At 43.4% G+C, this 27226-nt stretch overlaps 1 protein-coding gene and 1 long non-coding RNA gene across 7 annotated transcripts; one reads left to right on the plus strand and one right to left on the minus strand.

The window, feature by feature from the left end:
- Nucleotides 1-127: 127 nt before the first annotated feature.
- LOC122463554 (fibrous sheath CABYR-binding protein-like) lies at nucleotides 128-5757 on the minus strand. 6 transcript variants are annotated; one of them, XM_043534081.1, is made up of 3 exons: nucleotides 5173-5222; nucleotides 4306-4439; nucleotides 128-3754 (listed from the first exon to the last, which is right to left on the minus strand). In XM_043534081.1, the coding sequence occupies exon 3, from the start codon at nucleotides 3571-3573 to the stop codon at nucleotides 862-864; it is 2712 nt and encodes a 903-aa protein (XP_043390016.1). In that variant the 5' UTR covers nucleotides 3574-3754; nucleotides 4306-4439; nucleotides 5173-5222; the 3' UTR covers nucleotides 128-861. The 6 variants fall into 6 exon arrangements, with proteins under 6 accessions (XP_043390016.1, XP_043390017.1, XP_043390018.1 ...); XM_043534082.1 differs by having other exon boundaries at nucleotides 5013-5219; XM_043534083.1 differs by lacking the exons at nucleotides 4306-4439; nucleotides 5173-5222 and adding an exon at nucleotides 5350-5757.
- LOC122463555 lies at nucleotides 5291-27226 on the plus strand. The gene is made up of 3 exons (XR_006287025.1): nucleotides 5291-5411; nucleotides 12285-12492; nucleotides 25752-27226. It is a non-coding gene; the product is annotated as an uncharacterized LOC122463555 (long non-coding RNA).

A 27226-nucleotide genomic window follows, 5' to 3' on the forward strand; every position in this document is an offset into this window, starting at 1 on the left:
AATAGTACAAGCTGCACTCTCAATAGTCTGGTTAACATGCAGCAAAGCCTCCCTGTTCACGCAAAGGGCAATAGTTATGTAGAAAACAGAAGGGCAGACAAGATGAGCAATGTGCAGAGACACTGAGTGATGAGCATAAAATACTGTTTATTGACACAAACATTAAAACAAGTCTAGCATTTGACAGTACAATACACAGGCTCGTGTCTCCTTTTCTCATCTCTGAACTCAAGTGTGTCCTCTTCCCAGCTCGGTGCAGTATGGATGCATGTTAACTTGCAATGGTTAGACAGTTACATAATTTCAGTAGCTTATTCTCCAATACTAAGTGGCCTTTAGGTATCTGTCAGAAAATGGACCTCAAATGCTAATAAGAAGTGAATGGTATGTGCATTAGCTTGCCAGCTCTCTGTAGGCTAATTCAGGTGAGATATTAGTTAACAAGAAGATAGCGAGGGATTAAAACTTAAGTGTTCAGTGTTGTAAAGGGTGTAGAAAATAGGGAGAATGGTAATTAAGGTGTTCAAAATACCAACTGGACCTCAAAAGTCTATTTTGTCTTCTGCAAAGCATTCTTAATACACATTACTTTAAAAAGGTAGACAGCTATCTGTAGGAGTGTATGTTTACAGCAGTTTAGACACAGATGAGCTGTATTTTCAGTTCTTACCATCTATAGAAGAGGAGACTAATATTGGCAGAATGCCCATTATACTATATCTGAATTCTACACAATTGCAGTTTCATGGGATGTTTTGGGCAAGACATACAGCACAGCTCAGGTACAGGAAATCTGTTAGTTTGTTTTGGGCTGGCACCGTTGCTGGGATCTAGTTTCTCTTCTGTTTGGGATAGAGGCTCTCAGGCCATAGGAATAAGGTCAAGTGCTTCTCTTGCAAACGTCTCCTTTGAAGGCACAGCTTCACTGCCAATAGGTCCACAGACTGAATGAAGGGCCATTTCACTCTTTGTGCCTTGGGTTTCAGAAACTGAAAGAATCGGTTTAGGCTCCCCTTGGACTCTTCTCTCATCTACTGCAGTCACTAGGGATGCCAGAGGCTGGAAAGCATGTATCTCACTACTGGGCTCCAGTGTCTGAGGGAGCTCACAACTGGCACCAAGAGAAGCAACTGGGTCTTCTTGCTCAGTGTACTGCTGTAGTTTTGACTCAGCATCTACAGAGATCTTGGGCTCAGAAGCTTTCAGAATTTCTTCCTTGCTTATTGCTGCACATTCCCCTCCTTCCTGGTCTTCAGTTATATTAGCTGGGATTTGAGGATCTTGACCCCTCTTTTCAAACTTTAATTCTGTGGTCTCCGTCAATGATTGCAGAGACTCAGCCTCTTTTGGGGTCTCTAGCACAGTCCCTGGAATAGGACAGGCTTCATTTTCTTCTGTGGTCTTAGCAGCAGCCTCACTGGTCTCTTGGATAAACTTTAGAATGGTTAGTGCTGTTGCGTACACTTCAGCGGTCTGTGCAGCAGACTGGACCTCGCAGCCTATTGGGCTGCATGTGCAAGAGACCGTTTCACTTGAGTCTCGGGGTAGCTCTTGTGTGGCTGGGGCAGCAATTTGTATCTCGGTCTCTGCAAGAGGAGGCACCGCCATCTCTTCTGTGGCCTGCACAGTAGGACAGGACTCACTGTTACCTGCTGGAGTCTCTGTAGCAGGCTCAGACTTTTGTACAATAGGTGCAGCAGTTTGCACCTGAGCTGCTTCTGCGGTAGGCTGAGTCCCACCCCCCTCTGGCGTGCTCCATTCAGTAGACTGGGTCACAGTCTCCCTCACAGTCTCAGTCTCTCGGGGACTCCATGTGTCTGTGCCAGCAGCCTGTACCGCCATTGCTTCTCTTACCTCGGTGTTAGGATGGGCCTGGTTTTCCCCAGCAGGCAGAGCCTCACTTATTTTTGCAGTGTCTAGTGCCATGTCTTCAGTAGATCTCCCCTCGGCTGCTTCTGCTGTCGGCCACACACCCGCCTCCTCAGGAGTCTCCGGGTTTGGGACAGATGCTCCCTCAGTCTCTGGAATAGGATGGGCCTCACCGTTCTCTGTGGTATTCTGGGACTCCGTCTCTGCAAGACATTGGGCCCCACCAGTCACATGCAGGCTCTCTTCTAGGATCTCTACAGCTTGCTGGGCTTCACCAGTAGGTAGTGTCTCTTGTAGGATGCCTCGCATGGCTGGCAGAGCAGTTTGTCCCTTGCCAGTTTCTTCTGTGCTCTGTACAGTCTTGTGGGCCTCAGTGTCTGGCTTGCCTAGCATTGTGGGCTGGGAGTCCGTCATTATCTCCAAGGTCTCAAAGGCAGGCTGGTCCTCACCAGCCACTGCTTTGCTCTTTTGTGCATGTAGTGCGATAGGCTGTGTTTTAGTCACCTCTGTGGTCTCTGACCAAGGTTGGTCTTCACTGTTCTCAGCGGCGTTCTGTGTCTCAGCCACTTCTGCGATGCTAGGAGGCTCAATGGGTTGAGCCTCACCAGGCTCTCCTTTGGTCACTGCAGCAGAGTGTGCCCCAATCATTATTTCTGTGGTCTTCTCAGAAGTCTCTTCAATAGAGCAGACTTCAGCCTCTATGGCCTGTGCAATTTTCTGGCCCTCATTGGTCTCCTCCGTAGTCTGTGCAATACTATGCACCTCACTCACTTCGGTGGGCTCTAGAGACCTCTCTGCAAGAGGCTGGGACCCCTTCGTGTCTCGGAGGATCTTGTGCGCACTTGGGGAAGCAGGTTGTGCCTCAGTCACCTCCATGGGCTCTGCAGTAGAACAGTTCTCAGCATGATCAGTTACTTTCTGGGACTCACCCATTTCAGCAAGTTGCATCTCACCTAGCTGTGTATCCTGCACAGCAAGCTGAGCTGCTATCAATTCCGTGGAGGCTAGTGCAGTCTCTACAATGGACTCTGCCTCAGTCATTTGGGGGGTCTGTGCAGCACGCTCTGCCTCTCCAAGAGCCTCTTGCCTGGTTTGCATTGCAACTGGCACCTCAGTTTCTTCTCCGCTCCATGCAGTAGGCTGGTCCTCAGTCTTCAATACACCAATATTGATGGGCTGAATCTCACCAGCTAACTGGGCTTCAGTCCCTTGGTCATGTAGCACATTAAGTTGTGTTTCAGTCACCTCTGTGGTCTCTTCAATAGGAGAAGACTCATAGTGCTCCGTGGCAGCTTCAGTCTCATCTGTGGGATCTAGTGAGGTCTCCTCAACAGGCTGTGCCTCACTAGTGTGCTCTGAAGTCTCTGTGTCAAGCTGGGTCTCAGTGATTTGGGGGACTGCTAGTGGCATCTTTGCTTCTGGCTGTGACTCATTCCCTTCAGTGGTCTCTGCACTAGGTTGGGCCTCACCATGCTCTGTGGCAGTCTGACTCGCAGTCTCTTCTGTGGTCCTTGGTGCAGGCTCTTCAGAGCAGTCAGCCTTGCCCATCACTTGGGTGGCATCTAGTGCAGTCTCTGCAGCAAGATGGGTCTCAGGTGTCTCTTGTGGGGTCCCTTCCATCTCCATGGCTGCCCTCTCAGCCTTCTGGTCTGTAGATTTGTCAGGCACACCAAGACGCTTCCTTTTGCCAAGCCTGCTCCCCATGTTGGCAACTCTGCTGTAAACCGCAAGAACCAACCACAGTGTGATGGAGAGGACTAACCCGCCCTTTTGTAGGTGCCAGCTCTGGAGGCAAAAGGGTCTTTGATGCTAGGAAGGAGACAGAAAGTACCAAGCGTCTGCCGTGTGTCTGAAGTGTCCTAGAAACCAGTGACAAGCATCTCACCTACAAGATAAGAAAAACTTCCATTAACACCCACATATGCTAGCCAGTTAGTACAATAAGCTTCTCTCTCCTGGGACAGCCAGCCCCAGCAGAACCCTAGGGTCAGTCTCTCTGAGAGCTTCTGTTCCTGTCCCTCTTAGCTAGCCCCTTTTTATCTGAAGGATCTAAGCTCTTTAGGGCAGGAAGCATCTCTTCCAGTTTTAATGCCTACTGCATTATGTTTAAAGAATAGGTTCAGCAACCAAGTTCTCAGGTGACTATTGATTTTGGACCACGTCCGAGACTTTACTATTATGTACAAGCCAATGGATCTTTCTCATGTGCTTGAGTCCTAGCACATATGCCTGCATCTAAGTAGTTATCCAGCTCTTTTCCAGCATACTACACTGAGCTAAACCCATTCAGGTGTGTCTGCATGTAATTAAATCAATTTTAGTTACATGGATACAAGTTTAATATAGACAAGACTTTAAAACATTATTCTCTTCTGCCCTTCACCTTATGTATTCATTTACACTGCAAGTCAAGTAGGACAGGCATGCTCTACTCACATTGTGGCAACATACACTCCTTCACACAGGTGATCGCGGCCAAAAGACAAGGCAGCAGAGAATCAAGCTTTAGGGATGGCCTCCATTTATTGCAACCCCCTGGGAGGCTTCATGAGTTATAGCCTTTTAAAGTGCTAATAGAGTAAGAAAATGGATTCAAGATGTAGTATCAATCGACAGGCTCCAGGATTGAGAACTGAGTTAAGGGAGAACAATCCAAGAGATAGTACTAGAAACAAACAAAACTGTGGACATCCACCACCCTAGCTTAAGTTCTCTCTCTCACAAAGGCTGGCAAAAAAGCTCATGTTCTCTGCCAGCGTAAGAGGGATTGAACCTTGAGGAATAATTCTATTTCTCATCCATTTATACTAGCAGAAAGTTTGTCCCAAAGCAGCTATAAAACAGCACTTATTGACAACACAGGAGACAGAACAGAATTCAGTCAATACTCCCATAGCAGTATTAGCTTTATAGCATCAACAGAAGAAAGTTGACTCTCAAATCAAAGTGGTACAGGTACTATTTTATCCAGACACACTTTCAGCCCATCTCCAGATGGAAGCGGGTAGTTTAGCTGCTATCATGGCTAAACCTACTTTCCCCTAATCTAAGAGTGTATTCTGGACAACCCCTCCCCCCCAAAAATCAAGAAGAACAAGTATAAGTTAACTCCACTAACCCCCAAAACAGACATACACACTTACTAAGAGTAACTTAACAAAAATACTTCCCCTTATTTCAAAGGACCTTCATGCTTTGCCCATACCCAAGAGAGTAGCTGAAAATTAAAATACCCAGTTGGTCCCATTTTAACATAGACCTGGATAACCCTCAATTCTAATACATTAGGAGAAAAATACATGCCTACCTAAAATATAGTTTAAAGCAGTTCAAGCTTCTTGTGCTCACACATCAATAACTCAACCTACCGAGGCTGCCCTTAAATAGGACTTGGTGGCCACACCAAACTCCTTCCCCACAACTTCCCTAATCTTTAGTTCCACCTAATCACTGTTTTCTCAGCCCCATTCTTTCATTTACCATAAGCAGGGCTTGATCCTTTCCTGCACTGCACCTTTTGTTGTCATTCACTGTTCTGGAAGGTAAGTTTTAAAATCCAGCCAATCTGATATGGTAGCATTTTACATTCACCTTGCACAAGTGTGAATGATGGCCCAAGATGGCAAGGGAGAATCATTCTCATGATGTCTTCTGGTTGAAGTCCCAATGAGTCCAGGTGATTAGAACAGACCAGCATAGAGCAAGCCCCGCACTAATATGGCTATTTACTGGGTAAAGACTGGAGGCTGTTGAGGTTGTTGGAGTTGGATGGATCAAACCTGCTAGCCAGATGATAAGAGATCAGCTTCCTCATTTAGACACCTAAAGAAATGGCCTGATTTAAAATACTGCTCAGCACCCAGCTATCCTCCTGAGAAGAGATGCTTTTGGGAGCTGAACACTTGAAAATGAAGGTACTTATTTAGGTGCTTAGATGTTGGGCACTGAGATCTTTTGGAAATCTATCCATAGGAGTAGTTCAACCTCAATGCATATTCCTATTCCACACACACATAGACAGATTTATTTCTTTACATATTTACAAGGCCCCTCTCCAGAGGCATCTCTGCATTGTACAGCCAATCAAGATGAAACGGTAAACTCAGATTGAAGGAACAGTCAGCCAAGTATATAGCAGACTATAACCAAAAGATCCAACACAAAGGCTAACCCCATTGCCCCTCAGGCAGGATACCCCACCCATTCAAAGGGAGCAGTTGTTCAGGTAACCGTAAATGTAAAGGTCGTGGGTATTGTGATACTGTCAGACCACTGTGATGCATCTACGGCCTTATTTAGCTTTCCTGTGTTTTAAAAGTATGTGCATCACAAAAAATGTTGCAAGGAAAAAATGTTTTTATTAAAACCCTTCTGCCCTCTGGCATGTTTATTTTATTTGTTAAGATGCTGTTTTGTTTGAAGTCCACCATCACAACTTTTTAAAATTCTGCTTTTCTTTCTACTCTGAGCAGCTGGATTTCAAGGAAGATATTAGTGGGTGGTAGGAATCTTCAGAGGTGACTCAGCCAATCAGCAATCTAGGAAATCCCTGAGAAGAAATGTGGTATAGCTGTTAGAGTAAAGAATGGGGAATCAAGTCACCTGGGTTTGTTTCCCAATATTGCCTATTCCTTTCTGTATGAACCTGGGGAAGTCACTTAACCTCTCTCTGCCTCAGTTCCTCACCTGTCAGATGAGGATAATAACATTTAGCTATTTTTAGGGACATTGCAAGACTTAGGTAATTAGTGCCTGATTTCCAGAATGCCCCAAACTCCATTTCAAGCTCAGGGTGCAGAGCATATTTGAAAATCAGGTCCCGAATATTTGTAAAGCACCCTGAGATTGTTGGTTGAAAGTTGCTGTTTGAGGGTAAAGTATCATTATAGTTATCATAAGTTGGCAGTAGTTAATTTGTATGTTCTATTGGGATATACCACATGAAAATAAAGTAATTTGAGAGTTTTCTCACACTTTAAAAATACTTTCTTTTATGACTGTATTATCATAGTTATAAAATATGTCACTCTGACTACATCATAACCTTGAATTATGACTTCCTTCTCTCACTAGCTGGCAATCAGAAGTTGCTATATCAGTCCAATAAATTAATATAAATACAGACAAAGGAATTGCCATCTGGCCCTTTGCAAATGGCTGGTTGAAAAGGTTTACAATGGCATGTGTCAGTATGATAACTGCACATGAGCTTTAATTAGGGTCACTACTCACTTTGAATTCAAATGATATTTCATGTATGTACAGCAAGTTTCTCCTAGAATAAACCCAAAATGCTTTATTACAAGATATATACCTACACCACCAATGAAATGCAGCCAGTTCTGGGGTGGACGGTGGCAGCTAACTAGCATAGTATGCAGAGTGGAGGGCAATTAAAGGAGAAGAAATTTTAGCTAAGTCCAGGGGGAAGCCTGCAATTGCAAAGTATGCTATGGCATCCATAAAACCTTCACAGAATCTTGCATTTTATGTCTCATCCCATCCCCTACTGCATCCACCATTTCTATACTGGAGATGCCAGTTTACCCCTTCTATCCCCTTTCTAGCTTCCCTCATCCCCTCAAGCACAGCTCCAACTCCTCCACTCAGTGGAGTGGAATGTAAAGCTGGTCAAAAAAGGCCAGTTATTTTTTGTGGGGAATTTTAAATGTTTTTCGTTTTCCTTGATATTTTCCTCCCTCCCCCCCGCCCCCAATCTGAAACTGAAATCTGGTATTTGTAATGTGAAAATGTGTAACATCAGAGAAGTACTTCCTGAAAAACAAAAATGTTACTAAAAACGTTTTTAATTTTTGGTTCTCAGCTTTCAATGGGAAAAAGAAAGAGAGAAAATTGAGACCAAAATTAATTTATTTGTAAAAAATATTTCAACAAAAAATATTGACCAGCTCTAGTGGACAGATTGGCTCTTTCCAAGCCGGCTGTTGATAGCAGGAGACACTACAAAAACTGGACTATTTCTTCTTCCACTTTAACCGTTCACTGGGGAATTGATCCACCAGTTTGGCTGAGGTCCCCTGTGTCATGGAATAGAGAGTTAGCTTTCTTTTAACACCAAACAAGGACATTTTTTTGGACTAAGTAAAGGTTATTATCTAGAGCTGGTCAAAAAAATTCTGATGGGACAGTTTTCCTGTAGGAAAATGCTTATTCAGTAAAATCAAAATGTTTTGCGGTAACATATTGATTTCATCGAAAATATTTTGTTTCAATAAGGTTGAAGCACTTTGTTTCACTTATATTGTTTAGACTATAATGTAAATATGATATAATATAAATAGTTGAAAAAATAGCATCAAAACCTGGATTTGTGCTGGAAATGGCCCACCTTGATTACCATGCACGTTGTAAGGAGAGTGGTCACTTTGGATAGGCTATTACCAGCAGGAGAGTGAGTCTGTGTGTGTGGTTTTTGGAGGGGGCTGAGGGGGTGAGAGAACCTGGATTTGTGCAGGAAATGGCCCACCTTGATTATCATACACATTGTGAAGAGAGTGGTCACTTTGGATGGGCTATTACCAGCAGGAGAGTGAGTTTGTGCGTGGGGGGGCGGAGAGTGAGAAAACCTGGATTTGTGCTGGAAATGGCCCAACTTGATGATCACTTTAGATAAGCTATTACCAGCAGGAGAGTGGGGTGGAAGGAGGTATTGTTTCATGGTCTCTGTTTATATAATGTCTTCTGCAGTTTCCACAGTATGCATCCGATGAAGTGAGCTGTAGCTCACGAAAGCTCATGCTCAAATAAATTGGTTAGTCTCTAAGGTGCCACAAGTACTCCTTTTCTTTTTGCGAATACAGACTAACACGGCTGTTACTCTGAAACCTAAATATATCAGGCCGTCAGTGACCTGCTGGGTGCCATTTTATTGCAAGTTTGGTATTAGGATGAAGGGGTGTAATTCTCCCCAAGGAGTTACCTGCAGGGGGAGGCAGATTTGGGTTCTGATTTCCAGTCCTCCTGTACTTTCACCAGTAGACAATGCTACGCATTATAATAAGCTCAGATCAGTCTGAATTTCCTGGAACATTAATGTCTAGCTGGGGTTAACAGCCCAAAGCAAAGACTCCCACAGGCAGTCATTAATCCCAAGGAAAAACACAGCTGGGTTTCTGTGGGTCAGTTTATTTACCAGGAGTTGGATAAAATCAAGCCCTGTTGATTGATGAACCCACAGTACCCAGGGCAGTGTCCCAAGCTGCAGATGGAATGACTGGCATGTCCTGGCCTGTTCTTAGAAGGGAGCCTGGCCTAGGCATGCTGGAGGCTCATGGTTGGTGAGAGGTGGATTGCTGAAGGACTCTGTGCTTGGGTTCTTTTCAGCCAGGATTAGAACTATGACATTGATTTGTATTTCACATTCCTGTGATCAAATGCTCAGAATAAGCAGTTACTTTTTAATGCCTGCCGTGACACAGTTGCTCTCCATGTGATAGGCAAGACAGAGGATGCAGGTTTGGTCTCACTCCTTGCCAACATTCCTGGCTCTCATGAGGCTGGAATTCATTGTGGGAGGCAGCGGGGAGGGGGATAGGGGGATGAATAACACACACAGTAATAATTCTTAGCAATTTATCAGCAATTAACTCCTCCTCACAGCCCTGCTGCTCCCAGGGGGAGATCAGTGTCATGGTCTTGATTACACAGATAGGGAAATTGAGTCACAGAGGCCCAGAGCTGCAGTGGAAACCAGCAGCAAAGTTGAGATTAGAATACAGGAAGTCCTGACTTCTAGCCCCAACTGTCAGTTCCTTTGTTACTGGGCTTGGGGCAGGAATGGGCGGGGGAAATGGTGGCTTTAAGTCACCTTTGCCCTTTCTATATTCTGTCTAGCTCCTGCCGTATGTTATAGTAGCACCAAGGCCGCTCTGACTTACACGCTTCTTCCCAGGGTCCCTGATGGGATGCAGAGAATAGCTGTAGTGCAGTGTGCTTTGACCACATCTCTGCTCCTACCAACTGAACTCTGTCAGGTCCCTCTGCCAGAAGCTGGGCACAGGGGCAGCATAGATGCCTTACACAAGCTCTACACTGGCTGGGGAGCACCTTGCTGCTTCCACCCCTACCCACCCCAGCCACTTGAGGATGCTTCCATCCACTTTAAGGGTGCCAGAATGGCATAAAGAGACCTTAGTGTAACTGAGAACCAGGCTCCTAGTCTTCTACCAAAGTCAACTAGACCACGCTGCTGCACAGGGCAGAAGTACTTCCAGATCACATTAGTCTCTCTGTCTCTGAAAGGTGCAAGGTGTGTGTGTAATTCGATGTCACCATGCTGCGGAAATCAATGCCGAGGTCAAAGCTAACAGGATTGTGGAGTGTAATTCTGCAGTTTGTGCTCTGCTAGAATGATATTAATGGCTGGATGCCAGCTCTGACACCCAGCCAGGCCACTAATTGTGTTACCAGTCCCTGTACATCCTACAACATTCCTTAATGCCTCTCTCATCACCCCCAAAAGCCAGCAAACAGTGTCTTCTAGGAAAGCGGGAAGATGGAAGGGCTGCGGGAGAAAAAGGCAGAGTGCGATATTGCTGAACTTACTGTCAAGGAATGGATAACAGCACTGTCAATGCAACACTGTAACTATACTTCATGGGGCTCCATTCAGGCTGCCTGTCACCTGGTGGCATCATTTATACCTGGACTCAATGGGTGTAAAATGCTGCCATGCTTATTCGAAGCACTTTAAACCCACTCTGTGCTTGTCTAAATGACGACACAAGATGTGGGGCAGTGGAGTGTCAGGCCCAATAGATTTGAGTCTCAAGATGGAGGAGGTGGTTAGCTCTCCTAGTCACACACCCCATTTAACTATCCCTCTTGATCCAACAAATTTTGGGAATGTTCAGTTTCGGCTTGGAGTTTGCAGGACCCATATCTAGTGAGAAGCTTTAGGGATCCACTTCATGGGAGAGAGGAGTGGAAGCATTTTGTTTATTCATATGCATTGTTGTATCCGCTGAAATGAAAACAAAAAAATTTCCAGTGATGCTTGGTAGCAGTATCCTAGAAACCCCACCACTTTGCCATAGGAATCCAGCAAAAGAGGTCTTGAACCTCCTCTCAGTTACACCAGAGTCAGAAAGTGTGACCCCATGGCAGTCAATGGAATTGCATTAGTATAAAATCGGGGTAAGAGAAAGGAGACCTGGATAACTACATCAATAGAAAGTCCAACCAAATGGGGTGTGTAATCCTACCCATACCCTGATGCTGTTACTTTATGCAACAGAGCTCAGAATGGGCCGCGATTGGGTCTGTGTAGGCCCAATATAAGATTAAGATGGGGTTCTGTCCCCTTAATGGCTGCTGGCTTCTACCAGAAGATCTGAACATAGAGGAAACTCCCTCTCCTGACAGGTTTCAGAGTAACAGCCGTGTTAGTCTGTATTCGCAAAAAGAAAAGGAGTACTTGTGGCACCTTAGAGACTAACCAATTTATTTGAGCATAAGCTTTCGTGAGCTACAACTCACTGAGCTGTAGCTCACGAAAGCTTATGCTCAAATAAATTGGTTAGTCTCTAAGGTGCCACAAGTACTCCTTTTCTTTTTCCCTCTCCTGAGACAACAAAAGTCATGCAGGAAGTTGTAAATGGGACTGTATCTCTTCCATGGGGTGTTCCTTCTCTAGCAGTAAACTTTACTGAGGCTACTGGGACATTTGAATAATTTACTTTTCTGAGTTAATACACCAGGAAGGGTTTTTTTAGCCTTATATGACTCAAATGCTATTTTTATTTTAGCGGTAGATTTTTCCTTCACTATATTTGTGGGGGCAGGGCTGGTGGTGGATTGCTTTTAAGTGTTACTGGAAATGGAAGTATCAGGAATATGAATCACACAGTACAATGGAGTTAATGCAGTGGCTGCTCAATGAAGTCTGATACAGTGTGACATGGTAAAGCACCTCCGGGGCTTTTATCCTCCATGAAACTCATTTCGCGTCCCATCCATTCTCTGAATTAGATCAGAAAATAGTTCTCTCTCTCAATGCTTCCCCTCCCCACCAGTCCTTCCAAGTTCAGGGTGTTCAACCTGAAGTCCTTGAGCATATGAGCTAAAGTCAAATCAAATCCATTGCCCACTATCCAATGGTGTGTGCCCTAGGAGAGGCAATTGGCATCAAGCATCATGTCCATAAGGGTACGTGTAAGGTGAGGAGTGAAACAGCAGTTGCTCTAAGGGGGCAAGATAACTTGTTTGTATGTCATAGGAAGTCACATCCTTGGCCTAGCTGCCACCTGGAAACCTGACAGAGTTGCTGGGGACTCTGCTCCTCCATGTCCCCAACAATGCCGCTCATGTGTTTTGGGCTCTGTGCTAGTTTCCTGCTGTGATTTCTAGTGGCAGATTTCACAGCCAGCTGTGTTGTTTCTGCTCTCATGCTGCAGATGCTGTGCTACGAACTTCTGTGACACCGAGACGGCCATACTACTGGGGTTAGTGGTCAAGACAAGCAGTGTGCATTGGCTAATCTCTGATCTGAGTTGTCATGGTCACCGTGGGCTCACAGCCAGGGGAAGTGATGGAATGAGGTCGCAATCACTGAATCCAAGAAGGAGTCTGTATGGTCCACCTTTCAGCTGTGTGCCCCCAACAGTAAGTCGTGTCGTTAGGGTTCTGGCTAGCAATTGCTGAGACACTGGAATTCAGGGCTTTAACTGGATCCCAGAGAAAGAGCATTTTAATATGGATTAAGCTAAAAAACACACACAGGACCCAGCAGTGATGTACTTACTAGATTCATGCCAAACACTACAGTAGAATTGACAATACAGTCCAGATGCTTCTAATCTCACTACATGTCTCCACAAGGTGCAAAGCAGTGAGGAATCAGGTCTGTTTATTGCTATTATTAATAACATCACAATAGTGCCAGGGGCCCCACTTATGAATCCAGGCCCCATTGTGCTAGGCACCATACACAAACATAACAAAGAGACGATCCCCGCCATGGAGACCTCCTTGTTCCCAAAACAATCCCAGGGGAAAAGATGAAAGGGCAGGGTTACTATGGCCGGACCATTCAGGGTTGGTTCTCTGAGTCCTGTGCGTGTTGTGCTGCAGAGGAGGTAGGAGTGGGTAGTATGCAATAGTGGCTCTGTGTTGGGTCTTTGATACTGATGGGACTGGACAAATCAGGAACCATTCTCATCTGATGAAATGGGTGGTGCTTCCAAGCTCCACTGGTATCTCCCAGAAACCTGGAAGATGCAAGGGGAGAATCTATCACACAAGCTCCTCTCTGTCCCACACATATATTGGGCATACTTGGAGATTTGCAGCAATCTGCCCCATATGTCTACCATTTGCCACATAGACATGCCCCTGGATAGACTATATGAATACGTGGGGAGCTGGTGCAGACGTTGCTATTCTGAACTGTTTGACTCTTACCCCAGACGAGCAATGAGAATTTCTTTTGGTTATTGCACCCCTCTTGTCCTCCAGAGATGAGGCTCAACTCCCCCATGCTCTCCAACCCCTTTTCCTGCTGCATCAATGTGAAGTCTCCCATGCACAAGGAAGTGTTAGATTGCAGCTTGCATTGCAGCCATTCCTGACTTTTACCATGCTTCCTGTATCCTCTGGAAGCAGCCTCTGTGCCCTCTTTCCTTAGCCTGGGAGGGGAAGATAATCCTCAATAAACCGCCATTGCCATATCCGGTAGTATATAGATTATAGTTATAAATATAGTTATAAATAACTGGGGAGGAAAACCAAACCAAACCAAGAGCATCCCAGATGATTTCAGGTTAATCTTTCAAAGTCCAAAGAGGTGATTTTGTTTACAAATAAATAAGCCAAGCTGCCACATCTCACACCACTCTGTCAGAATGGCTGCCTCCCCCCTCTGAATTTATGCCCTGCTTTACAATGGGCTGCCAGATCTATTGCTGCTGGAGCAGCCAATACCTGAATTGGGTTTCTGGCAACAGGCTGGCACAATGCTGATGCCTGCAATGGTCTTGGGGCGAGGGTGAAATATCTCCTCCAGCTGCCAGATTCCTAAACAAGCCAATCACTCCCCCAGCCAACAGCAGTGTCATCAAATTGCCTTCCTACTGTTCTTCATAAATTGGATTGTATAAACATTCCATCCGCAACTTGTGAGATCAATTTTACTGTTCACCTTCTCTCTCTCTTTCCCGCTGTTTCTTTTTCTTTCTTTTCTTGACGCCCCAAGTAATTCACTTTGATAATGTAGGTTCCAGTTCTGCCGTAGGCCTATGCCACTTAATTTACCTGTAATGAGTCGCACGGGGTGAAACCAGGGCAGAATTAGGACCTTATTATTTAGAGGGCTGGAGAAGAGGCAAACAGTTGCTCTCAGTGAAACTAACTTCCATATTTCCTAAGTGCTGTGTGGGGCTTTAGCCACATGACTCCCATTAATCAATAAGAATTGGATGGATAAAACTTCTCTCAGTGCTAGGAAAATCAATGATGCCCTTGCCATTTAACTTATAAGAGTTCATGGGCCAATCCAGATGCTACCTCTGTACGAATCCTGGTTTTGATGGCAGATTTAGGGCACCCATTTTGAAGGTCAGGCTAATTTTTCTGTAATTGCTAGGGCTCAGGCTACAGCCAAATTCAGACTTCATAATTATAGATGTGCCAAATAGACTCTCTGCCAGGGAGGATAGTAGGTTTTTTAATTAACTTGAAGCATGACCAACCACAAAAGCAAAAACAAAACACCCTGGTTGTGCCCACTGCTATAGAAAATTAGCCCTTTCCTTACTTCTGTAACCGTCAGTGAAAATAAAAATAAACAAACAACTCCGTATAGTTTCCCTTGCTCACTTATGCCTTTTAAGTTGAAATGAGAATAATTTTCCCCTATAAATGCTCTTTCAGTCAGTGCTTCAATAGGTTGAAAATACAAACAACAACAAAGAAGCAAAAGCTCAACCAAGCCGTTTTTCTTATTTTCCTTTTTTCATTTCTCATTTTCATCCACCACACACTGGTGTCCATTGGGAGTCTTTCCATTGGCTTTATTGGGTGCTGCATCAGATGCTAAATGCCTTTAGAGCTGGTGAGAGGTGGCCAGCTGGAGCTCCCTGGAGAAATATACCGAAAGGGTCCTTTACACTGCCAGGACGATGTAAAGGAGCCTTAGCATAACTGACAATCAGGACCTGCATCTTCTCTTAACCTACAGATAAGGTACAGCGCAAGCATTGCCGGACTAGTTCTTCCCATAGTGCGCACATCAATTGGACCAGCCTGGACAACCTTTAGGGCTTAGTTTATATGTAAAGCCATACTGGTGTGATTTTAAACTAATCAAATTAAACCTGTGCAATTTTTCAGTTTAGCTGGCACTGGTAAATGTATAATTGCAAGATACATTGATATAACCAGTTTGAAACTGACATAAGAGTGTCCACACAGCAGTTCACCTGGTTTAACTAACTTGGTTTTTAAACAGATTTAAATTAAACCAGTGCAACTTTTGTGTGTAGACAAGCTCAAAGCGTGAGAGGGGCATTCAAGGTCCATTCAGTCTTTGGCCTTTCCCCTGAGACAAGAGTACCAATCACTGCCAGCCAGGATGACAGTCTTGTGCTGTGAACAAGAGTCCAGTGGGACCTAGGATGAGACCACCAAACTTCCATAAGCCACTGCATGCAGTTTTGCTCCTCTCTGTTCCAAGCAGAGCCTTCCGTATGTCAGTGTATCTGCACACACGTGCCCGCCTCCCACAGATATTTTCTTTATGTGCTAATTCTGCCTTGTTAAAAGCTAAGAGTATTCCTTGCAGCCATTGCTCTGTCAACCACATCACATCACACCCATGTGTGAAAACATGCCATCAAATCAGGCAATACAAGCTGCTGCCACATACAAGAGATGTTCACATGAGGGTTTTTTAATTAATTTCTGCCTAAGGCTACAAGTGAGTAAACAGTCTCTAAACATAACAACATTAAGAAGTAAGCAGCAGCCAGCAGTGTATAAGTGTATCCTTAAAAACGCATGTAATAATGCATTGAAGAAAGGCTGCATAGAACAGCAATGGGTTTAGGCATCAAGATTTAATTCTATGGTTTGTACTTTTAAAACAATTGCCTATCCTTTTCTTTTTACATAAAGTTCATAAAGAAAAGGAAAATGGGCATAATTATCCACCACCATGGAACTTGGGTAATGATTGAAGCCTGAGCAAAAAAGGTCTGGTTCTTCCAACTGACACTGGTGTGAATCAGGAGTAACACCATTGAAGTCAATGGGTTACACTGGTGTAACATGTGACTAAAGCGAACAATGACAGAGTGGGTAATAAATGTATTGAACACAGCTGGTGAGCAGCTCACGGGCTGGCATTGGTGCGTATGGAATATTCATTGAATCAATCAGAATAGTGGACAAATTCATAAAATTACAATGGCAATGGAACAAAAGGTGTTAGATTATTTGTTCTCTGTAAACCATTTACCCAGCTCTAAGCACTGACGGTGTGACAATGGAACTGCCAGTGAAAGCAATGACAAGACTTATCCAGGATCTAAGCCATCCATGCCCAGAGAGGCCAGCTGTTGCCAGCTTTCCCTTGCTTGCTAACCTCCTCAAAAGATACTGCATGGGGCATTATAGATAAGCTCCTACACTTACAAGACCCCACATGCCTCATCTTCCTTGTTTGCTATGGGTCAAATCCATTTCTAGTGTAACTCCACCAAAGCTAATAGGTCTGCACCAGGGATTAATCTGGTCCAATATCTTTATCTCTGCAGAGTTACCCACGTCACAGCCTCATTTTCTCTGCTGAGGACTTGTCTTGCCCACAGCACACTCCAGAGCCAGTGTTTGATTATCCTTGATTTACAGGTTCAAGCCCTCTGAAGTACATTGCTCGGGAGATAACGCATTCTGTAGCACTTTACTGTGAGCAATGCAGGAGCTTTAGATTTGTGCACTAATCTTCATGCTGCATCTGACAGGGGAAGGTCAACAAAAGAAAAGAATTAGGGCTTTTTTGTTTGAAAAGAAAAAGGGTTTTGTTACTTTAACGCTCTTGAGCCAGGCTCACCCGAGGGTGGTAGAAAAGGTTCTCTGGTTAGCAAGGCTAGATCCTATTAGCATTTGTGGGAATGAATGCAGTTAGGGGCCTGAGCAAAGCGGCCCCCACCTGCTGAGAGTTTCTTTATCTGCAGGTTGTACAGAAGATGCTTACTGTGGGTATGCTTATTGTGGGACCATTTGATGTGGAGCTTATCTAGAGATGGGGAAACTGGGCCAGAGAAAATAAACATTCCAATCCTTCAATCAAAGCTGGAAATTGAAGCTTTGCAAGGATTCAGAAATGTGTGAATAACTTTTCATCAACATTACTTGTATTCTTGTGTCATACCTCTGTGCCAATGGCCTGATTCCCATTTTCATTGAGGCCTCTTTACACCACTGTAGCAGAGTAAAGGAGGCTTAAAGTGGGAATTAAATATATTTGCCTCCACTTTAAGACCTCTTTGCATTGCCAGAGTAGGTTAAAAAGGCTTTAAGATAAAAGAGAAGCAGACCCTTATACTCGACTTCAGCAAGCTACTTACATAGGTGCATAACTTTAAGCACACACATAAGCCTTTGCAGGATCAGGGCATCACTGGATGATGATGATTTTGCACTGAGGTACTGCCCAGAGGCACCAATTAGTATGCAGTGTCCTGTTGTACTAAAGCACAGGAAGGCACCATCCCAAGGCTTGGTTATTGCCTGACTGGAAGCATCAGAAATCTTAATTAGCCATTTAATGTTTGTTGAAATTAACAATAATGACAAAAAATAATATACTTAGCAGTTCACAGAGTGATACGTACAAGTGCTAAATATTTATTATTAGTATTCGTGATAGTCATAAATCTAATAAGAAAATCTGTTCTTATGAGTTTTCCAGTCCGACAGTCTGAACTCAAGTGGTTCAGATCCTTTGGCTAAAGCAGCCAAATGCCTTAGTTAGTGTCTGATCTGAACAACTGGACCATTTGAGGTTCGATATGATGTGCTAGTTAATGAGGTCCAATGGTCAGATCGGGAGACAGAGAGTCAAGGGTTCAAAAATCCAGTTCTGCCACAGACGCCCTGTGTGTCAAGTCACTTAACTTCTCCATGCCTCAGCGTATCTGACTGCAAAATGTGGACAATCATACTTATTTCTTTCACAAGGCTGTCATGAGGCTTAATGTGCTGGGGCAAATTCTGCTTTCAGTTATACTGGTGTAAATATGGAGTGATTCCGTTGAAGTCAAAACAGTGTAGGCAATGCCCAAGCCACAAAGAGGCCTAGAACTGAATCTCTCCTGAGTTCAAGGGGCTGGGAGGAGGATCAGAGCTGGAGTTCTGGCTCAAGCCCACCTCTAGTTCTAAGGCTTCTTAACTGTACTAGTACCTAGCAAGGCCCTTCTTTACAGTGGGGCACAGCTGGTGATAAAACATTCACTGTGGAGGGCCCATGACTCAGGAATTTAGTCCCTTTCCTTGGTCCAACGGAGTCCAGATTTGTTGGCTGGGATGGCAAAAGGCAAGGCTTATCTGCTCTCCCAGCTGTTCCCTAGAGTGGTAGATTGAGAGTGGCATAATTGGGTTGAGGAGGAAGAATTTTTCTTTGCAGTAAGTCGGCTGAAGGTAGGGGATAGATGGCAGGTTTTATGAAAGGCAGTTGCCTGGGTGGAGGCGATTTTGGGGAGATCCAACAGAATTTGTATACAGTGTAAGCACCTAGAGCCTTAGATAGGTACTTGCGAATCAAAATGAATGAATGAATTTGTTAAATAATAACTGTTTGTTAGCCACCTTGAAAGCAAAAATTATCATCACCAAGGGCCTCGTGAAACATGCCCTGTCCCAATTTTACAAGAACGAAAATGCTGATCTTCTTTTTAGCTAGGTCAAGTGACCTTAAGTAGTTCTAGACCTAAATGAAAATCTGCAGATGCTCTGCCTTCATTAATATTCATACAAACCTGTCCTTCCTTCTGCTCAGCATTTAATGGTCCAGTGAGCAGGACAGCGGCTTCCTAGAAGAAAGGTGCACTCATCCCAAGCCTCCATTCTTTACATTCTGCTGAAGTATTGCTAATAATAGACAGGACAAAGCCTCCTGTCCCAGTTTCTCTCATTCTCTCATTAGCACACCTTTAGTTTTCAGTGGAGCTGTCTGATGTGCTCATTGGACCTTGAAGGGCTTAGTCAGTTTGCCTTACCTTTAGGTGCCTAAATACCTTTAAAATCTGGCCTCCTGGGACTCATTTTAATAGGTGCTAAGTGCCTGCAGCTCCAGGGGACTTTAATAGAAATTCCGGGTACTCATTATCTGTGATAATCAGGTCCACACTAATTGCCTCAAGTTGGGGGACACCAAGAATCACTGGAAATTTTGAAAAAAATTGGTTTAAGTGACAGGCTCAGCACTGTGCAGAATTAGGCCTTAAACCCCAAACCAGCAAGGGGCACTTAAGCATGTGTTTAACTTTAAGAATGTACTGAAGTGCTTTGCTAAATTGCAGTCTAAATGAGCATTTCACACAACTTGTTTCTTTCCTCAAGAATTTGCTCTCCAAGAAACATTGTACTACTGAAATTTCAGATCCCCTCTCGCCCAGCCCTGAATCCTGCGCCTCCCATCCTGAATGTTTGAATCTGTTTGAATTATCTATTTGCACTGACTGACTGCACCCTGTAGGTGCCTGAGATAAACACACTAACCCCAGGATGGCCTGGAATAGAAATGCTTTCCAGGCAAAGAAGTCAGTCGCAGCTCCAGACAAGCCTGTGAGATTTGCTATTTCCAGAGTAGTGTGGACAAGCTGATATACAGATAAACAGAGCACAGGATTAACAGGTTTCAACCAGGCTGTATTTTCAGAGAGTTACACTCACCAGCTTCCTCCCTACCCCCATCCCCTTTCATACCAAATCAATATGCAGAATCAGCAATCTTGACAGCAGCTCCTGATGGATTAAATGAATTTTGGGAATATGAACGAGTAATGCTGTGAAACACAGCTGGAATGAGGGCACCAGAGAGGAGGGAAAAGCTGGAAGCCTTCTTCTGATTTCCATTCTCCAAGTCGGTGAGGGTGGGCTGAGTTAGTGATGTTGGGGGAGGATGGTATTGTGATCAAAGCAGTGGAGTTGCCGTCAGGGGACCAGACTCACTATAGGCAACTAACTTTACCTTTCTAAGTCTCATTTCCCAAGCTTCTGTTACTATATTTTATATTTCTCCAGACTTTATCTATTGTTTACGTAGATTGCAGCAAGGACTGTCTCTTACTATGTGTTTGTACAGCACCTAGCACAATGGTTACCTGATCTCAGCTGAGGCTACTAGTTTCTGCTGTAATAGCAACTGTAATATAAACGAACTGCAATATAAATAACTGATGGCAATAATAATGAGTAGGGCTCCTCTGCAAAATGGTAATAATAAAGATCAAAGAGCATTTGAAATGGAAAGTGGTGGGGATTGTGATGTTTCCTAGTTCCTGTGAGAGTTCATTCCACAGTCTTGGACCAGCCCCCGAGAAAGCTCTGTCTCTTGCACAGACAAGCCTGACCCTGAGAAGGACAGTTCCATTGTGCGAGATCAGTGTAGTTGTGTGCACCTTAAGTCTTATGATGGTCAATTACTATAGATGGGCAAAGTTCAAATGTTTCAGAGTAGAGCTGTGTCAAACTCAGCAAGGTTGGTTCATAAGGTTTCTTGCAAACATTGTTGCTGGGTTTGATCTGTGAGGCATTTGCTCCCTTGAGTTTTGCTTTGAGATTCTGAGTATGAGTGAACCCAAAATCTCGAAGCAAAATGCTGTGAAAAACCCTCAGTTTCATCTGGTTTCACATCAAAGTTATGGGAAGCCACCGACTGTTGTGGTTTTCATGTTGAACTAGGGTTTAGCTCAAAAATAGGTCCATGGGTTCACTTCAAAACTTTTGATAAATACAATCTTGAGTTTCAAGTGTGTAACAAAACCAGGTGAGATTTATGCAGTGTCAGATTTTGTTTCAAAATATTTTGCATGTGTTCTCATTCAGATGTTTAGTTTGGTTCAGATAGGCAGCATCTCCTGTGCTTGGGGACTGGTCCAGTGCATAGTGGACCAATATAGGTGTCGATTCTTTTGTAAATCACCCTCACCATACTCTGGTTTGGAGGCAGGCTAGTGATTCCAAAGGGGTGGGGGGAGCTGAGAACCCTGGTGGGAACTTTTAAACAAGGAACTTCATTCATGAGGGATAAAGGACAACCTAAGATATTAGCAGGGTAGACTGACTGGGTGAGGTCTGATTCAACCTGTCTCCCCTGCCATTGTTTGGTGAGTGCTTGGCTTAAGTGGAGCCTACTTAAACTGTGACACCTATGGCCGGGTATTCACAAGAGCTCAGTAGTATCCAGAGTGCTGGGTACAGATACCAGTACTGGATTTTGAAAATATGCCATTCCTATGGTGGGGGCTGAGTAAACTTGAAAATCTGGACGTAAGTGATTCGCCCAGGGTCACACAGACAGATAGTGGTAAAATCAGGAATTGAACCAGATCTCCTAAACCCTAGTCCAGGACCCTTAACGACAAGATCTTTGTTCCACTCGTTGCAAAACTAGTACAAAAATGTGGAGGTAGCATCACTTCCCAACCTCCACTCTGGGCTGTTTTGCAGGAATTTTGACCTAACTTTTCCTTTTTTTCCAAAAATGTACAGCAAAAAAAAAATCACATTCTCCCACATTGCTGTCAGCTCTCTTCCTCCCGCTACATTCTTAGAAACAATCTATCTGTTCCTCTCAATGCATTTTCCTGCTCAGTGTTTATCTTCAATTACTGTGTAAATATGTAAAACACACATACACCATCAACAGCAAAAAGGCATTAGGTGAAGCAGCAATGCCAGTGTCAAATGAATGTACTCCTAAAATTACTGTCTTAAGCCGGATGAGAAAGAGTATGACATAAATTACTTTAAGGAATACCACTGCACTCAGCTGCCATAACTATTAATTGGTTTATGTTTTATAGGAAATAACAATTGTAACAAGGTTTGATGGAAGCAGAACATGCTTTTTAGTCTTGGTGTAGTGTTTGTTATTTTTTGAAGTGCTTAAAAGGTGCAAAAGGTAGTTTAAATGCGATTTTTAGGATGTGGCAGGCACTAAATGTCTCTCAGCTGCAAATCATTGTAATTTTGTGCAAACGTTTATTTTCAATTGACACCTCTCATGAGAAGCAACACATGCTTTTCCCTTTGAATTTAGAATAATTTATCAGGGAAAGTTACCAGGGCCAGAAAGAAAGGACCAGTTTTGTTTTCTTTATTACCCACATCCATACTTCGTGGCACAGAATACAGAATGAGTGAAAAGGGTATCATCAACTATGTGCCCATCTGCCTTGAAGTGATTTAATATCAGTGACCATGTGTCCATCTGTGTTGAGATGCTTTGCCAAAGGTAACTGTGTGTCTAATTTCCATCTGTCTTCAGCAGAAATGGGCCAGAATCGAAACTATAGGGATGAACTTCCCTCAGTTTGGAAAAGTTCTGATCCAGACAAAGATCCACATTCCCAGACAGTGCGCCCAATGATAATACTGTTCCAAGCAACCTGGAGAGATTCAAATGTGGATTCAGATATGAGCTTAGCTTTTGTCCCTTGTCTCTATAATTGGGGCTAGTTCTGAACATCCTTGAGCTTTGGGAAGGGGCGGGGGATGGACTCTCTGCTGGATTTGGATTTTTTTTGCACTAAATATTTTATTAATTGAAAAATGGTCTTTCTCCAAAAAATGAAACTTTTTGCAAAAACTTGTCAACATTATCAAAATTGTTGTGAAATTGTCCATGATGTTTTAACTGAAATATTTGCTGTAATTGTTATTTAAGATTTTTTGATTGTTTACTAAAAATCATGTTCTCAGTGAAAACAGTTCTCAGTAAATGGGGGAAAAAATCAAAAGCAATTCTGAAAGTGATAGCAAGAAAAATTCAGAGAAAAAAATCTGTAAAAAAAAAATCACCTTTCAGCATAACAGAATCATTGTAATTAGAAAGGGAAAAGTCCTATTATGTCCCATCCAGTCCTTCCCTCATCAGTGCAGGAGAGCTTCCTACAGTATATACATTCTAGGGATAAGCAAGTGTATTTTAGAGTCAGATTCTGCCCTGTACTCCTGGAAAGTAGTACCTGACTCTGTGAGCTGCCCCATTCATTTCCATGGGTTAGGTTGTATTTTTAGAACCTACCGTGCATAAGGCATGGTGCATGACTGTGTCACCCCACGAGCATCCCAGGAAAGGCATCATGCCTCAAAAAAAATAATTCCTTCCCTGCTCCCTGCTTGTTTCCAGGGAATACAAATCTGCTACTGACGATTACCAGTAGCAGTGGTTGGAGGCTAGTATGTTGGAGGGCTGGAGACTAGGCTCTATCTATTCCCACCCGCCATCTCTATCTATTCCTTCCCGGAACCAAGAGTGCCAAGTATCTATTTACCATGCCCTCTATTATCTGCAATGGAGAAGTGGGGAGGTAGGGCAGGAGTGTCAGATGGGATCTCACCTAATATGGCTGCTTGCAAAGTAAGATACATACAAGCTCACTTTGCTAGTACATTATCCCTCTTCCCCCTAACCTGTGTCTGTCTTGTCTTTAGATTAAAAGATCTTCTGGCCTGGGACTGTCTATTACTCTGTGTTTGTACAGCACAATGGGCTCCATTCTTGGTTGGTTCCTAGCACTACTGTGGGGGGAATTGGTCCTTTAGATTTCACACCTATTCTGATGCCCAAGAGGAAATGAGAAATATTGTAAATTATTTACATAAGAAGGAAAGTTACTGTCAAACATTTAACTTTACACTGCTTCCACTTATTTTTTGTATCCTGTCTGAGTAGCTGGATGAAGTGAACTGGGGCTGACGTTTTCTGGTCTCCTACTCATAGAGGTGTTTCCTGTCTATTGAGTCCTTGTCATAGTGTTTTATCTGGAACACCACTCTTCTAAAATACATAATAGTTTAGTGCATTTGAAAGCTCTTTTCTTTCCCTGCTTCTGCTTTTGAGCCTTGGAACAGGGGAGTAAAAGGCAGAGGATCAGCCAGCGTATGAAAGAGAAGAATCTCTTCTTTAATTCTGCAGTTTCATTCTCACAATTTGCTAGTATGTAGTCTCTTTCTCTCCCTTTCTTAGAAATATTGTACATTCAGGACAAGCGATAAAGAATTATGCAGCTAAAAGAAGGATTTTAATTGGACATTTCAGATAAAATAAAAAGCAGAGAATTAAGATTTTTGTGCAGAAAAGGTAACAATAAAGCTAATGGAGTGTCTTCTCCAGAAAAATATTCAAGGAGAATAAAAAAAGGGTATAGGATTCACATGTATCACAAAAAATTACATTTTGTATTTCTTCCTATTTTTGCCTCTTTGCTGTCTCTAGCTTAACACAGGATGTTGCATTTATCACAGCCTCTGAAATACCCGTGGCTGGGTATGAATGAGCTATTGAAACTTTAGGCTGAGGTTTTCAAGTCACCTAGTGGATTTGAGATGCTCAGTTCCATGGACATCTGTGGATAACCTGACTTGATCATTTTACTTTTAATGGTGTAATGCTCTCTATTACCCTCTGAATAGGAGACAAAGATGTGTAGCTCATTTAGCATCCTAAGAACAAACAGGAAAGAGTATAGTGTGTATGATAACCAACAGCATCTTGCCATCAATTTATACTTAGCAGGCCAAGGACTGAACTCCCGATCTTTTCTCCAAGCTCTCTTTACCTCTCCTTTTGTCTAACACTCTTGACAAAACCAGCATCCTTCCCGTTGATCAGCTCCATAACCTGGGAATCATCTTTGCCTGAGATCCTCTCCCATGTGTCACATATCAGGGATGTCATTAGATCTTGCCACTCCTTCCTCCATAAATACTTCCACCGTCTTTTCTCTCTGTCCGCTCAGCCAAAACCTTCACCTAGGCCCTCATAAACTCCCATCTTGATTACTGCAAACTATTCTCCTCCAGCTTCCTGACACGCAGAGTGACACCACCCAACACATGCAAAACACAGCTGCTGAGATGCTCTTCCTTGATCATCACTCTGAGCACATCACTCCCATCTTTCAGTCCCCATCTCCCACTTTATCAGTTACAAGATTCTTGTCCTAATCTCCAAAGCCTTTTACAGTTCTACTCTCCCTTACCTATCTGCTCTAATCTGTCATCACATTGCCCCTCATCCCAGCTGCTTCACCGATTATGCCAACATCATCTGCTTGCCTATCCTCTTCTCTCACAAATATCTTCAGGGTTTCTTCTATGCCACTACTTGTGCACTAAGCATCCTCCCTGAATTCATTTGCAAGGCCCCTCCCCTCTTTTACTTCACATCCTTCCAGACCCATTTCTGCAGTCATGCGTATTAGAAATCAGCTGACATTTACGTAGCTGTGCTGAGGGGCAGTTGTGGAAAGTCAATATTTATTTACATATGCCATTATCTTATCTATCTATCAAAATGTATATATCTGATTTTCTCCCTAACTTCATAAGTTCTTTACCTGCTTAGACCCTGATCCGGCAATGACCTCCCCACAGAGATTTCCCCATGTGCAGTTCATGGCAGGATGAGGGTCTTAGATTGTAAGCTCTTCTGGGAAGGGACTTTGTCTACTTCCTGTTTGTACAGTGCTTAGCAGAATGAGGCCCCAATCCTGACTGGAACCTCTGGGCACTACCCCAAGATAAAGAAAAAATGGTAGTTAGCAAATAATAGATAATAAGATACACCAAATAATTGAATATACAATAATTATTATTGGATACTGTTAGATACTTATCTTCTTTTATCCCCACAGATCACTAAAATGCTGCAATATACCCAGGGACAGATTCTGCTGTCTCCTATGCCTGTTGAAACTCTGGAATATCTCCACTGATGTCAATTACTCCAGATTTACACAGATGTAAAGGAGATCAGAGTCTGACTGCCAGTGAGCATTCTCCTCCCTACCCCCACAGATTCACAAACAAATCATGTTTTATTCTCTTTCAGTTTCACTCCACAGCAAAGCTATGTGATTGCTCGGCATTGCTGTGGCTTGAATTTCTATTCACATTTCTACCCCATGTTATTGAATTGTGAAATCTCCTCAGCGATGTGCTGATTACAGAATTGAGTCTTCATGCTCTGGCATTTAGAGACGATTTCAGACATAAAACTGTTTATAAATTCAATATTCCCTGGGTCTGAACTCTAAATTCAAGGTGTATCATATGGGCATATTCTTTGGCATTGAGATGCAAAATGCTTGTATGCAGAGACAATTATATTGACTATACAGTAGGATACCCAGCTCAGAGATATATGTGTGCTACTTTATTCACAGTTATTCTGTGATGGGTTTCATACAGTATAGAACATTGGAGGCATAGCTCGTGGTTTAAATAAGACTTCAGTATCTTGTAAAGGTTGGTAGGTATATATGTATATAAAGAGAGAGAGACTATTGTGTGTATAAAATCGTTACTCCCTTTCCCCCCCTCGTGTGTGTGTGTGTGTGCGTGCATGCATCTACTGCACTGGCAAAATAATGGAGTAGACGGCCAATTTACTTTCTAATATATGTGTACACACATATACATAGAAATTAAAGAGCAAAAAACTATTAAGCCCTCTACTCCATTTTGGCCAGTGAAAAATGGTTCTATATTGTACATTTGTTACTATCAAATGCCCCTACGCCTCCATGCTGTCATGGGGAGCAAGGCCAGAAATGCATCATGGAGGGACGAACCTGCTGTGGAGGGGATCAGTGGGTTGTGAGTGAAGTAGGATGAAGACAGGAGAGTGAGATCTCACTGAACCAACGAAGGAGGATGGGGATCAGGGGTAGGAGGGCATTGCTTATCCAAACCAGGTGGAGGATGAGGACCTCCTCTTCCACTTTTAGATTCCTCGGTCGGATCCTCCACAGCCCCCTGACCCTCCCCTCCTCTCTTCTGAAGAAGATTGGATAGATCCTGTTTCTCATTGTCTGTTTGGAAGGTGTATGGCTTCCTGAAATCTAATGTCCGTTGTCTTGATGCATTCTGTAAATTGCAACATGTGGGGGTGTTTGTATCCAGGATACAAGCAATTCCCATCTAATTAAATGAATCATACTGTGGGGGTGAATAGGCCCAAGAGTTTTCGTTAAACATAGAGCTGGTCAAAATTTTGTCGTGGAAACATTTCTGATTAAAAAAATGGCTTTTTGACCAAAGCAGTAGTTTGCAAAATACTTTTTTTGTTTTGGTTGAGTTATACCAGTTATACCAGTTTTTCAATGAC

The sequence above is a fragment of the Chelonia mydas genome, chromosome 22 (assembly GCF_015237465.2).
Source record: "Chelonia mydas isolate rCheMyd1 chromosome 22, rCheMyd1.pri.v2, whole genome shotgun sequence".
Classification (NCBI taxonomy): Eukaryota; Metazoa; Chordata; order Testudines; family Cheloniidae; genus Chelonia; species Chelonia mydas.